This window comes from Protopterus annectens, chromosome 6.part0 (assembly GCF_019279795.1).
Source record: "Protopterus annectens isolate FY-2018-M chromosome 6.part0, PAN1.0, whole genome shotgun sequence".
In the NCBI taxonomy this organism is placed as follows: domain Eukaryota; kingdom Metazoa; phylum Chordata; order Ceratodontiformes; family Protopteridae; genus Protopterus; species Protopterus annectens.
The window spans coordinates 626,021,855-626,037,592 of NC_056737.1; the positions used below are offsets into that span (position 1 = coordinate 626,021,855).

A 15,738-nucleotide genomic window follows, 5' to 3' on the forward strand; every position below is an offset into this window, starting at 1 on the left:
ATATGAAATGTTGACAGTGCTGCACACTGACAATGCATAAAGAAATAAAAGGTAATTATAACTGCGGTGGTGGTGCTGCGGTAGCGTTGTCGCCTCACAGTAAGACGTTGCTCCGTTCGATTCTTAGTTAGAGCGTCTTCTGTGTGGTGACATGCGTGAATGGGCGTTCCTTCGTTGAAGGTTGTGCATCAGCCCCGGCAAGTTGGCATGTAAAAATCTACTGCCAATCATTAGCGGACCGGAGTTCCGCTGTGGCGACCCCTAACCGGGAAAAGCCGAAAGACACAACAACAACAACATAAGACCTTAGTATTAGAAGGGAATGTATGAAAATGTCTTGCATTAAATTAGTCGTAGTGAGTAAAGAAAGCTAGACATTACTGTATTGTAGTACCCTACATGGATGCACATTAGCAAGGCCCACCCAAAACCTGTCCACTATCAAACACCCAATGACGTGTACCGTTATGTTCCCACTCTGGGCCATTAATGAAAGAGCCTGAATCCTCACCACGGACAGTGGAGAGGGATGCTCACTCGGAACAAAAGTTGATATACCCAGTATTTCCAGATACAGCTCTCTGCATCAAGCACAATTGCTCTTAAGAGCAGACAGGGAATACACTCAGTTTGGGGGCTGGTTTTCCCTCTCTGGCCAGATCCCTAATAAGACTCCCCACTGGCACAGCTATAGAATTGAGTCCTCAGCCGAATGTCCAAGCCAAGCCCTCCACCACTCTCTCAGTGAAATCAGTGCTCCGTGTCCCTGCTCCAAGCAGCTGACACACACACACACACACTGAGATTTGATCGTTACACACACACACACACACACACACACACACACACACACACACACACACACACACACACACACCAGGAAAGGCTGGCACAGATTTACTAGTTATGCCCCCTTCTGCCCAGACTGTAAGGTAGTTACACTGCCACCAGACACTCCAAAGCCAGCTCCTCTAAGTCTCTTACACTGGTACCCAATTATACTGAGTGAAATTACTATTAATACAAATGATAGTGTTTAGGCAATGCAGTAAGGCTTTTAAGAGCGGCCACAGTATCACCTAATAGATGCAAGTCCTCTCAAAGTTTAAAATGTTCTCTAAAAGGATCAGCTATAATGAAAAGCTTAAATATATTTAATAATAAATAAGAACGTGAAAATAATAAATATCTACTTACAATAAACACCAGAGTTTCAGTAACAGGAAATATTAAAATAACACAGATTAATAGATTCACACAGAATACAGAAAAACAGTACTTAACTAATCTCACTATATTTTCTTGACTGATCTAAAAAAATACTATTCAGAGCAAGAAAAGATGAAGGAGGTGAGGGGTCCTTCCTTGTTAGGTTCCAAAAACAGAGTGCTGTGAGACTTCAATCTCAACTAGTATTACATCATCATTTAGTGATGTATTACAGAATGACATCACATACATCTGGTCACCTGACTTCTGGTTCCCATGCTTCCCCAGGATTTCGCACATATGTGCCAATAATACACACACACACTGCTTGCTAAGATCTGTTACAGCTTCTGGAAGTCATAAAACCATAAAACACTTTTCACTCTTCCAGAGTAGCTACTAGTTCCCTGCTTGAGACAATACAGAAGGCTTCCTAGTACTTGTTTTCCCAGGCATTTTTGTCTCTGGCTGCAATCAGAACTGTAAGATACAATTGTTATGCCTAAACTAAGTAACTTAATTCCTTACTCTTTTTCAAAGTTAGCTGGACTGAGATTAACCTCTTCTCTTCTAGTATCCTCTGTTAAAATATACACATTTAATCACTCCGTTAAAATACAGTCAGTCTGATGTACATGTATATATGTATATTTATTTTCAGTCCAGCAGGACACACTGTTGATACACTTTTCAACACAAGCATCTGTACAAATCAGTTTGATATACAAATGACATAATTCTTTACAAAATTCCAGCTAGCTCTGCTGGCATATGTTACACATCCACTACCCTACTTCTCCTGGCACAGTTGACAATATCTCACGTCACATGTACAAATAGGTAATGAGTATTCATGGAACTGTCCTCACCTGCCTCATGAATATTCATCATGTATTCACATGTGGAACGTTCAAGTTTTAAAACTAATTTTAAAGGAACAGCACTATAACTGGCAACGGACTACTGAAGGAATAGCACTATGACTACATTAACTTTAAAGGAGAAGCAATATTACTGTTAACTTACTACTGAAATAAATTTACAACATAGCTGCTTTGTCTGGTGAGTTAAACTAGTTTTATAACACTAAAAATAAATTTCAACTAGCAAGTTAAAAAAATAAATAAATAAATAAAAGGGAGGGTGAATCAAACCAAAGGATCCTCTCATTCTCCTTGTCAGAATCAATGTCCAATCTGCCATATGATACCCAGGGCACACTCAGAACCTTCTTCACTTTTGCCTTCACTAGGTGGCAACATCTCAGCACACTCACTTCCTGAAATTCCCTTATGTGACCAAGACAACAGGTAAATCATTGATCTAAGTGTTCCCTGTATTTACTTCTCCACATATATTCATCTAAATGGCTCAGAACTATATGTGCCTGGGTACCATTTATGGCTTTAAATCGTTTCCTTGCAATGCAACCACATGCACCTGGGTCCACAAAATTTTGATTGTGATTGACCGTCAGATGGGTGTAGTTCATCCCTAGTATTTGAGCAATGCCATGGTAAGCTACCCACTGGTCACAAATAAATATAAAATACCAGCAAATTCTTCAGTAGCTCCTAACCAGTTTTCTGTTAACATCATCCAACATCCAACTGTCAACATCTAATGCATACAATGATGCCACTGGCAATTTTGCATATCAATCAATCATGCATCATTTGCAAATGACATCACTGCCACTTAGCATGTAAATCACACAGGCCATGCCCAATTCTGCTCAGTCTGACCATGTGGGGTACTACATTACAATAGTGCCGAAAGCTATACCCAGTCTCGGATATATGGCATGTGGGAATCAACAAGAAGCTCGTTCTCAAGAGTCTCTGATATGGCTGGTGAAAGGAAAAGCTTATAATGGAAAACATACAATGGCAAAAACTCTGCTAGCCACTATGTGAGGTAAACATTGGCTCTAGGTGATTTGGTCACTAATGTTGAAGTGACACCACATCCCTATGTAAAAATGGGAGGGGGGGTTTTAATGACAATTACTCAGCCAAGTACAAACTGGAGATTAACACATCTTACTGTTGACAGCTCACTTTGCCATCTATCACTATCTCAAAAATATTAAACTACCAGGTTAATATACCAAGCAATCACACACATTATTCCTTATAAGCGGGCACATACATGCACATCATAAACATTATTCGGCAGTAATGGGGGTGGGGACTAAAAGCAGTCATTCTAAGACTGACAGACACAATTTACTGTCCCAGTAAGCCAAAAACACATCTCCATAAACCCTATACCCATGCACATTTTTACAGAACCACATTACATTTGCAAAAATGTCTAATAAAAACAACTTTATGAATATTTATGAAATGAAGGCTATTTCAGACTCTGCATTTTAACTTTAATCAGAAATAAAAGCTTGTAGCATGCACCTATCCACACAACTGACAATTTTCTCAAGCCTCACAGGAGTTTTCAGTTTGTGCTGTAAAATGCTTGCAACTAGGATTGTGTCAGTGTGGTTTGTTTTCATTTATATAAATGTTTGATTGCCTAGGTTGTAACTGATGGTTTAATAAAGATGCTTCTTGTTTAAAAAAAGTGGTAGGCATTGAATAATTTATGTATTGTTGCTTAGGTTACATATGTAAAGTATAATGTTTGTAAACATGAACTTGTTAATACAGTTTGACTATTTTTCTATAAATGTAAAATTTGCCTATGTCACAAGTGATAATTCATTAAGGGTGTTTTATATAAAAAAAAAACCCTCACACCAGTTTTCCATGACCAACTTGCTGCACAGGTCTGTGATGGGTAATTAACTATGTGGCTGAAAAAAAGTATAATCTGCACCACTCCTCAAGTTCTGAAAAGCACAAAGTAGGTCATAAAAAGGTTCTATAAATGGCTTTGAATATTCAATACAATAATTAAGGCCGCAACTAAAAGCATCTACAGCAAATCTACATCTTATTGTATAATCTTAGATCACAACTGTTCACACTAAAAAATAAACATACTTCCCAAAATGGCTATATCAACATGTAGTTATTTTAGATTTGTCATACACCTACTATCTGCCCAATCTAATCTTGTCATATTTGATGGTTCCTATTAAATTATATAAATTAGTTCCATTTTAATACAGCAAAAAAAAAATGTGGCACCAAGATCTCTTTCATAGCAATGGCCAAATCTGAAACTAAGTAATTAGTTTATGAACATATATATCATTTAAATCAGCAGATTTAAACTTCGGCTATTGTCACAAGTTGCTGCTGTAAAAGAACAGCATGATTCAACATATCAACAAAAATCAGCAGTCACTCTAAGGAATGGTTGAGGTGTTTGGCTGCAGGCTAAAAGGCAGTTTAAATTCAGAAGTATAACTCTACTCTCTCTCAAAAACTTTACACTACATTTTTTTTCTGCTGATCACATGTAGGCTTGCCACCTTTTCAAATGCCCAAAGTGGGACACTTTTTGTAGAAACGTCAGATTTTGCATGGCAAAACATATCCACAGCCAGTACAAAGGACAGAACCTCACTTTTTTGCCTAAATAAAAGCTTATTCTTGTAGCATTTTAGTTGCTTATTCTATTTCTTATAACATTTAGATGTTTCAGATACAAAATAACTTGTTTTATGCACCTACTAACGAAAATATAGGTAATATTTTTGTCCTAAAATCTCAGGACATTTGCCATTTTTTCAATTTTTTTGCAGGACATAACTACCCAAAGAGGGACTGTCCCTCGTAAAGGGGGGCAGGTCGTAAACCAAATCACATGTGAGAAAACAAACAGCTCCTAAAAGCCAAAATGCATCTACTCAGAATTCATTATATCCTGTCTTGATGAGTCACTCCAACATCAACCAAACCCTGGGGACTTGTGTCTCGAAAGGAACGCAACACTGCATGCACTGACTGCAATTAGTGATACTTGTACTAGTAGTACTAGTGCTACTATGTCTTATTACTCGTGTCCTTTTAGCAAATAACGTGAACGTGCTTAAAGTAAATTCATAAAAACTCTATAACCTCAAATGTTAACAAAGATGTATACTTTGCTCTGACATACACACACCCCAATCCACCTGTCACAGAAAAAAACTTGAGTGACAACAATGTTCGAAAAATCTGATGCAAATTAAAGTTACTGTTTAGTAAACAGACGGACCGATTGCTACCGTTTTCTGTATAAATAATTTGCTGTCTATATATCACATGTATTTACAAACCTTGAAGACATCCCCGTACGTGCCGCTCCCAACTCTCTGAATGAGTTCATAATCCAGCTGGGGGTTTCTTCGCATGATGTCCCCAGGGAGACGGGACATGGGATCCATATTTCCCCTCTGGCAATAGCTCAAACAAATTAAATCTCGCAATCAAACTGTTAACAGCACTTTTAGTTATGGAGAAAAACTTGTTTCTTAATGCTGACCAGTACAGGTTCTAAAAATGGCCCCTGGTCCATCTCCAAAAGAAAGTTTTGCACAGTTTTGAATTGCCCAAGGAGCCAGTTAGCATACCAATAATAAAACAGCTCCAGCGATTCTCGGAAAACCCAATAACAAGTGAACCCACTAAATCCAAGTGATTTGGTATGGCTTGATTTCTGTTTTAACTTTTTAAAGAGCTGGAGGCCCTATTATTCATCAGCGATCCAAAGTGTCAGGATCCTAGTAGATGGTCCGTCACAGCCAGCTTTCCCCTTCCGCCAATACAGGAGTTCAGGCCGCTGCCACACGCATCATTCCTGTTTATCTCCGCCTGCAGACACCAGTTACGCTTCTACCCCACCTACGAACATCACTTCCTACTGTACTGACGGAGCTGACATTGCTAAGTGGGATGGTTAGAGGTGGGCTAGACAGAAGTGAGAGATGCTTCCCTAAAGAGGACCACCTGAGGAGCCAACAGCTGATCGCTTATATGGGAAAAAGTGCACGTCTTACTACTGCAGTTAGTGAAAGAAGCACTTTGCCAGCCGAAAACGCGTGAATAAAGTTAACGAGCTGAACTCAAGTTCGAGACTCTTTGTTTTGGTTTTGCCTTTACGCATTCAGTTGTTTTCTACTGTTGAGATCACGACATACATCCCAACAGTCTTAGTTTTACCTGCTCACTCAACTATAAGCCTGTTTTGTCTGGCATTTTTGGGTTAGAATACATGGCGCCATCAAGCGGCAGTAGTTTGCCGTGTGCTCCTTTCAATGGCCTGAGTGCATTACTTTGTGCCTACAGTACTGCAGTAATGGGTGGGACTCTTGATTAAAACAAAACCAGGCGATGTATTTTGTTAGGGTTGCCACCTTTTTAAATGTCCAAAGTGGGACATTTGTTGTAGAAATGTCAAATTTTGCAGGGCAAAACATACCCACGGCCAGTAAAAGGACATAAATTCACTTTTTTGCTAGAATAAAAGATTATTCTTGTAGGATTTGAGTTGCTTATTCTGTTTCTTATAATGTTTAGGTGTTTCAGATACAAAATAATTGTTTTATGCAACTATTAGAGAAAATATAGGAAATATTTTTGTCATAAAATCTCAGGACATTTACTATTTTTTCATTTTTTTTGCAGGACACAACTGCCCAAAAAGGGACTGTCCCTCGCAAAGTGGGACAGGTGGTAACCCTATATTTTGTCCGCTCCAAGTTATTACCTCCTGCCTTATAGTTAAGAGCTACCAACATACCTCTCAACATCTTAGCTCAAGAAATCGGGACAAGGCTAAAATAAAGGGTGGGGGGCAAAGGTCCAAACATTAGTCCATCCATAACCACCTTTTATCCATTTTGCGTATGGGGTTGGGATGACCATCATATAGAGCCAGTGCTTTACGCCACGGAGTTGCTGTCCCTGCTAATCTTAGAAAGTAGCTAGAACGTTTTGTGTTAGCATTCGTTTTTCTGAAGGATTGTTTGTTTGTGTCTTTCGGCTTTTCCCTGTTAGGGGTCGCCACAGTGACAGCGGAACTCCGGTCTGCTAATGATTGGCAGTTGATTTTTACTGACTTGTGAGGTCTGACGCACAACCTTTAACGAAGGTGTGCCCATACACGCATATCTCCGCACAGAAGACGCTCTAGCTGAGAATCGTACCGGATAGCCACTTACTGTGAGGCGACAACACTACCGCAGCACCACCACCGCGGGTTCACTTTTCTGAAGGATATATTCTGGAAATCTAATCCGCGGCAGGGCTAGCCACCCGGCAGTGTAAACCTTGGCTGCAGATGGTTGCCACTGTTGCAGTGACATCCCCGCTCAATGTGCAAAAATGGGAAAAAGGGTTTGTGGATGGATAGTCTGAAACTCAAATTTTTGTCATTTTTTGTGACTTCTCAATCCTCAGTGATTTGCCCCCCCCCAAAAAAAAAAACACACACACACACACACACACACACAAATTTTATGAGGTACAAACCAAAATATGACGCAAAAAATCTGGACTTTTTGCAAAAATATGGACAGGTAAGAAGTATGGAGCTAACCATAATATGTAAAGTTTTTAAGTTAGATGTTTTTATGGTTTCCACGTCTTAGTGCACAACACTTCTTAGTCAGAAAGTGCACATCAATTCAAATGTCCATATGCTGTCTATTTATTCATTTCCATTTGTTGGCTGGAAATAATCCATATGAGCTAAAAGCCCATTTTCAGTGGATGTCACTGGGAGAAACGTTCCACATTTATACCAAAGTGTTTAAAAAATAACAGTACATGGGCATTCTTGGATGCATATACAAAACAATTGCAAAATATGTATTTTCATTAATAAAAAATGTTTGTAATGAAGGCTGCTAATAAACACATCCACATTTGTATGGCAGGACCAATGTAATACCATAGAAGTGCTACTCAATACCCAAGATTGCATTTAGTGATGACTGCCCATGTTCACCTGGGTTGTGGGCACTATCCCCGGTAAAAATTTATGGTGCTCCATCCACTTGTCCAGGTTCCTCTTGAACAGTGTCATAGAGATGCTCTGTTTCACATGAACTGGTAGCCTGTTCCAAAGACATGGCAGTCGCTGGGAGATAAATTGACGTTGTATTAGAACATTACCCCACCACAATTTTTGCGCAACATTATTGACAGGGCTGAGTGACAAGCCTTGCAGATTATACAGTGACATGGTGAATGTCAGTTGTGAATATTCACTTTCTGACCGTTTTAACATAGGCTTCATGCTTTTTATATTATTTTTAATTAGTTATTACAGCTTTTAGTATATGATATGTAAAACAGAGCTTAAATAAACTTGTCCTCATTTTCTACATTTATAAGTGCACCGTCAAAAGCACCACATGTCCTGGGTGTCTGACTTGCTTTATCACTTTATACTTAACCACATACTTTGTTGTAGGGTAAGAAGCGGGTCAGAAGGGCAGTATGTAAGCAGTAGCCACAGGTTTCCATTTTGCAGTCCATACCCATAACGCATGCACTCCCACCTTTCTTTGGTATAATGTTGTGCAGTTATTGCTTTTGCAGGGGGGAAAGCCCCCCCCCTGCACCCCCCCCCCCACCTTTTTTTAAACATTTTTTTTCTAGAGATAAAGCAACAAGCAATATTCTAAGGCAGTGGGACAATAAATAAATGCAATAAAAAAGACCTCCCAGAAAGGTCGCCACCCGCACCTTTACAGAACAGGAATTTTAAGTCTGTGTAATAGATTTTATACATGCAGCATTTTATGTGTTCGCCCCCTCCCCTTTAAAGAATTGTAATTTTCAGTGTAATAGTGTAATACTTTTGTGTGAATGCAGCATATTCTGTGTTTGTTGTAACAGGTAAAAATCTGTTTGGATCGGTATACCATTTGTAAGTACACGTTCTGCCAAATTATTTAGTCTAACATGTAATATATCGAAGCTTTTGATCAATGGGAATTGGAAATCCTGGTACCAGCAAATAAGGAAGAAAAGGCTTTGTAATGAAATAATTACAATGTGTAGCACACTCATTTCTGTGAGGATGGTTTTCCCAAGTTTATTCAAAGCAGTTTTCAAAATGAATTCATGCGCAGAGTGCTGGGCGGGGTTTGGGCGGTCCTTGCTACTGTGCATCTGGTGGGGTAATGTTCTAATACAAAACCGATAAATCTGTCCCTCCAGCATGTCCTATTTAAGTCACAGGCCATATTTAAGTCCCTGGAACGGGTAGCCATAGACCCATTTTATTTACAGATATGCAGCAAGTTCATTAGGTTTGGGTCTTGGATTGCTCTGTAGGCCAGGCATAAGTCTTCCCTAAGCAGTCTGTATGTTACAGAGTATTGTGACAGGGACATTACTTGGTCTGTGTAAGGCACGTGCTGCAGCCCCATGATCTTCTTTGTTAGAGACCTCTGAGGTCTCTCTAATTGCTGCAGGTGCTTAGTAAGCTACATGCCGAATGGGGTGTTATACTCAATTATGGGTCAGATAAGTGCAGAGTATAGGGGTGTATAACTTCTTTTGCTCTCGAGATGATGCCGTTACTAATCATGTGTGCTACGTGGAAAGCTTTCCTTACTGTGGTAGATATGTTAAGGTCGCAGTCAGCCTGTCATTCCAAGTTCCTTACCACTTCATGGGTACTTGAGGTATTGTTGTTGATATGATAGTGTGAAGGGACACTGTGTGTGTTAAAGGGAATGATGATACATTTCTGTGCATTCATTTTGAGAAAATGAATAATACACCAGTCATCGGTTTGCATGAGACCCTCTTGGAGTATAATGACATCAGTTGGGGATTCAACAATTGCACCTAGATTGCAGTTGTCTGCAGACTTGGTCAGCCATAACCCCTTAGTTTTGACCATAACTTCCGAGAAGTATGTACCAAACAGTAGGGGGCCAGTACTGACCTCTGTGGCATCCCTATGGTAACAGGTCTGATGGTTGATGTGGAGTCACCCACTTTGATACTGTGTGTCCAGTTTGTGAGCCAGTTGACAACCCATCTTGCAACAAAGGGGTTTACATTCAGTTTGCTTAGTTTATCGGTAATGTCTGAATTTGGGGTTGTGTTGAAAGCCTTTACCAAGTTGAATTATGCTGTGTGTAAAGATTTGCCCTCATCAGTGGCCTTGGACACACTTTCAAAGAAATCCACCCGATTTAACAGGTAGGATCTGCCCTTCACAAAGCTGAATTGGGTAGGATCCAGGGTTTCAAGGTCACCTATGTCTTTATTTATGAGGTCCATAATGATATGTTCCATGGGGTTACAGATGTGGCTGGTCAGGCTTATGGTCTGTAATTCCCTGGGTCTGTTGCTAGGCCACCTTTGTGGAGGGGAATAACTGTAGCTGTTCTCCATTCTGCAGGAACAAAGCCTGTGGCTAGGCTATGATTGAAAGGGGTACTTAGAGGTGATGCTGGTTCATGTTTTAGCCTATTTAGAAGACAGCCTGGGAAGTCATCTGATCCCACAGAGGCTGTGTTTTGTTTCCTCAGACAGACCTTTGAGGACCTGCTCTTCAGATATGTAGGATTGGGGGAGGGTTTATTGTAAGTTAGGAGGTTATAAGGGAGTGAAATGTTCATCAAACCTATCCACTAGCAGGTTTGCTATCTCTCTGGGGTCGATGTGTGTGATACCATTGGCTACTAGTTCTGCACATGCTTGGGTCCTACCCTTTAGGTTACATACGTAGCTGTAAAAAGCTTTATGGTTATCTTTGGCAGTACTTGCTAGGTTTCTGTCAAAGGAGCTCTTGGAGGACTTGACAAGTTGTCTTATTTGTCTGTTGAGGCTGAGGAGAGTGGTTTTCTATTGTTGGGGCCTTGCCTTTGTTTTCTTGGACAGCAACTTTTTGCATTTATTGTAGAGTTTGTTGATGCTGGATGTCTACCAGGGTGGCATGTTTTTACTTGGGGCTCTTGCTTTCTTTCTGGGACAGCCAAGTTTATACACTTATGCAAGTGATTGTACAGGGCTTTAGTGTAAGCTTTGGCATACTTACCACTTTCAGCTTGGGGTGGGGCTTGGAATGCATTTATACCTTCACCTATAAGGGTATAGTTTGTCTTAGGGAAGTTTTTTAGTCTGATTTCACTCTTTGAGTTCTGATGTTAGTGTCAGTTCGAAGGTGACTGATTTGTGGCCAATTTTAACTAATGAGGATCCAATAGTTGCAGCAGTGCACCTGTTTGACATGTTGGTGAAGACCAGATCTAGAATGTTTGTTCCTCTTCTCTGGGTATGGACAAATTTTCCAGGGCATTTGAATTCACAAAGTCAAAGAACTTTTATGCTAGTGAGTTTTGGCTAGCGTAGGCTTGTTGATGGTGGGATCATTGAAATCCCCCATAACCAGTGTGTTCGGTAAAATTTGGATCGTCTTCAGTTTGGTTAAGTAGGCTTCATAGGTGTTTGACCCATGGAGGAAGATCTATAACTGGCTAAGACTTGAATTGGGGTCTTATCCATCATAACCTGCACCTGGAGTAACTCCTTGGAGTTGTCCAGTCTAACTAGATGGGAGGTGAATTTATCTCTAATATAGATTGAAACACCACCACCATGTTTTTGTCATCTCATTAATGTATAAAAATAATTTAAAATACACTGTTTCCTTGTGCTGATGTCACTGAGGAAAAGCAGGAAACTTTAACTATTGGAAATGTGTCTGTTGTGTCCATAGACTTTAATGACACACCACTATGTATGCGCAAAGGTGCCCCATTAAAGTCTTTGGACATAGCCCATGTTATCCTATGGTAACATCACAAGTGTAGAAGATAAATTTTTTGGGCCATGGTTTAATAACAAGTTTAAGAAGCTTTCTATTAAAAAAAGCCCAAAAAAGTAAGGAAAGGCAAACAGAAAAGTATATTGTGGCACTTGACTTATCAGATTAATTTATTTATTGACATTTGTTTACCGTGAAAGTCCAACTGGGTAGGAGCCCAGTTTTAGCAGAAGGCTGTGGAGAGAAGCTCCAAAGTATTACAAAACATTTTAATAATAATAATTATGCAGTCATCAATATAATACTAAAATCAGATAGAGTTTAAATAATTATACCAAATTAGACTTTATATTAAAATTATGGTTAAGAGTCGATACAAGTTGTATGATAATGATTTAACAGTTAGAGAAGTTTTAGCCCATTTATAGATAAATTAAAGTAAGTTAGTATAATGCAGACAGGAATTGCAATATGAAGAAAGAGAAAAGCAAGCTTATGGTATATTCAGAGAGAAAGCCAGGGAAGAGAAATTGATAGAAGAAAGGAAGTGAGTGAAGAAGGGAGAATAAAGAGATATGAGGTCTGAATAGATATTTTTTCCACATTTAGGGATATAGTTTATCCTGGTATTTTGTGATGTATATAGAAATATCAGCAAATCACTTCAACTATAGAGTTAAGAATGCAGATAGTATGGTGGTTGAAGGAGGTTGAAGAAAAGAGGAAGAAAATAGAATAGATGGAGTTCAGGATAGAATGGATAGAGATGAAATTCAGGGACAGGTCCAAGTGGAAGTTAGGTATTTTTTATTTATTTTTTTTAGAGTGTACATAAATGTATTCTATTTACTCTTCTATCGAAGGTCTAGGGGAATGGGATTCCACATATTCCAAAGTGGTTGTTTGATTTAACAACTTTTAGGAGGTTTTGAGACTAACATCTTAGGTCTGTGTGCACCATATATTCAAATTTGTGTAAGAATCTGCTGAGCTTATATAAAATTTTATCTGAGGCTTTCAACTGGTTATTTTTTTATTTATTCATTTTTGTCTGGGTTAGTCCCACTAGGCTAGTAGCCTCTTTTCAGGGGTAGGATCCAAAGTGGTATTTGTAGTACTGGGAAAATTTGGTCAGGGCATCAGGGAACTTCCCCTACTCTTGGTAGTCCGGAGAAGGATTTGTGTGTTACACAGGCTGACTTCCAGTTTCCTGTCCAGGTGTGGAGGCAACCAGGAGGAACAGGAAGAAAATATGGCGAATTCAGCTTTGGCTGAAAATGAAGTGAAGGTTGATGAAAATGTAGCTGAAATGGTAGAATCACTACCAGAAGTTTTTTTTGATGATGTGGGTGCAGAAAAAAACAGTGATATTGGAAGAAAAAGAGATTGTAGCTGTAACAAGAGATGGATTCAGAGGAAAGCTTTCAGAGATTGTTTGAAGGAGAGACAGTTACCTTTGAGAAATGCATAATTACAACCCTCCAATTAGGAGGGTTGCGGGATGATTATTTGGAAGAAATGGTAAACCAAATGAAACCAGAAAGTGGAGCAGCAATTTCATGGAGTGACATCATGGAGAAAATAGAAGAAGACACTGTGCCTGAAAAAGTTCAAGAGACAAAAACTTATGCACAAACTGTGGGAGGAGCAAAGAAGAAATAAAAGAAACAAAAAAAAAAAGTATACAGTATGTCTGATCTGTAAAAAAGAAGAAAGTTTGGACAGGTATAAGGTTTGGGACTCTGTCACAGTACCTCTGGGTGTCAAAGCAAAACAGGTAAGAGCATTCATTTTAATTAATAAAGAGACTTTTTGTGACTTGATATTTGAAACTGGGCAGGCCATAGAAATTTTTTTGGGTGCATATGAATAAAAGAAAAATATTTATCCATGGTCAGATATGTCATGCAAGCTTTTTACAGACAAAAAAAAAGAATAATGAGCCAGTTTAGAACTGAAGTTGAAGCAAAATAACTGAAAGATCACTTGTTAAGTATATGTAAAGAAGTAATGGACACTACAAAAATATATGATGAAAAAGGACTATGGACTGGGGGATGGGAATGTGGAGTAATACTGAAAATGGAAAATGATAATGTTATGCACGTACCTAGTTTTATTAATGTTCATTGTAATAGGGGTTTTGTGAAATACAGGGGTCAACCAAAAACTTGTTATTTTTGTGGAAAAAATTATCATTTAATCAATAAATGTGATAAAAAAGATGCTATTTATGTGATAAAACAGGGCATAATGCAAAAAATGTGATTTTAAAGTGCAAAAAAATGTGGCAGTACTGGTCATTCAGTGCTAGAATATGAGATGAATATGCAAGAAAATGAAAAGTTTTGCAGCATAAAGAGATAGCAGAATGTCTTATACAAGAAAATGTACAAAATGATGTAACTGATAAAGAGGTTATACATGAAGTTAAAAAAAAATAACAAGGAAAAGAAACAGAGGAGACAAATGAGGAAGAAGTGGATTGGTTCACAGTAAGAAATAAAAAGAATTCGATAGGGAAAAGAGTTAAAGAAAGGAAAAGAAAATTCAAAAGTATAATGCTTAGAGAAAATAAGAAAGGAAAGGGATAAACATTTTATTATACTAACTGTTCTTAAAAGCTGAAAATATTAGCTTTAAATGTGAACAGTATGAAAAATCTTAAAAGGAGAATAGGTATATTACAATGGTGTGCTGCAGTAGATGCACATATTATTGTTTTAGAAGATATCAGATTATTAACAGAGGAAGAAAGAACACAAACTGAAAAACTTTGGAAAGGTGTCATAGTTTGGAACAGTATATTGTGTATATTATGTCAAGAAAGTATTAAAATATTAGATGTAACCATAGTGGAACTAGGGCAAACTAATGTAATAGACGTGAGATGGAAAAATATGTGTATAGAATTATAGGTTTATATGCATTTGTAACAAAAAAGAGAAATGATGTTTAAAAATATTCTTGAATATGTTTGTGCAAATATGGACATTATAGCTGTGGGTGATTTTAATTGTAATTTAAGGAAAAATAAGAGCAACTGTGATGCTAAAATGCTAAATAAATTATGAGAAGTGGAAAGTTAAGTGTATGGGAGAATAACCACTGGACCTATAAAAGGAATGAAATTAGGACAGAAATTGATTATTTTTTAACATCTGATCGTTTAAAAGTTAAGTATGTTGGATTTTCAGATCATGTGGCAATATGAGTTAAAGTACAGGAAAATGAAGAATATATAAGAGCAGGAAAAGGAATAAAGATAATTAATGAAAATGAATTAGATTTAGAAGAGAAAAAAGAACTTGTGGAATTATGGAAAAATCATATTGTGACACCCATGCCTGGCCCAGCAATCAGGAGCCTCAATCCTCACCACTAACACCAGAGAGGGCGTCTCATATATGATGAAAGGATACCAAATACACACATTAAAGTGCAATTTCCCTTAAGAGCACACAGAGATCACAGTCAGTCCGGGGCTGGTCGCTCCCTTGCTCTCCAGGTCCCCAATAAGACTCCCCACTGGCACAGCTATAGGGTCCAGATCTCAGCCTAGCTGGGCAAGCTAAAACCTCCAGCACCCTCTCTGTCCAACCAGTGCTTCGTGTCCCTGCCCAAGTAGCTGACACACACACACTTTGAGATAAGAGTTTATACAACCACACAGATATTCCTGGGGAAGACTGGCACAGATTCTCCAGCTGTGCCCCTTTTTCCCAGACTATACGGTGGTACGACTTGCCACCACCCACTAATATTTATCAGCTACTAAAATGCCCTTAAAAGGGTGTCCACTTATTACTGTGCAATATTATTATTCAATTGGTAGTATAACTAAAC

The 15,738-nt window shown here is 38.6% G+C and overlaps 1 protein-coding gene across 3 annotated transcripts in view; it reads right to left on the reverse strand.

The window, feature by feature from the left end:
• MAP4K5 (mitogen-activated protein kinase kinase kinase kinase 5) overlaps positions 1–6,515 on the reverse strand; it is a 2,873,315-nt gene extending 2,866,800 nt beyond the window's left edge. For all 3 annotated transcript variants that reach the window (XM_044074300.1, XM_044074299.1, XM_044074298.1), the window contains exon 1: positions 5,435–6,515. In XM_044074300.1, the coding sequence (XP_043930235.1) occupies positions 5,435–5,542 (108 nt within the window). In that variant the 5' untranslated portion in view covers positions 5,543–6,515. The remainder of the gene's footprint in view (positions 1–5,434) is intronic.
• Positions 6,516–15,738: the final 9,223 nt, after the last annotated feature.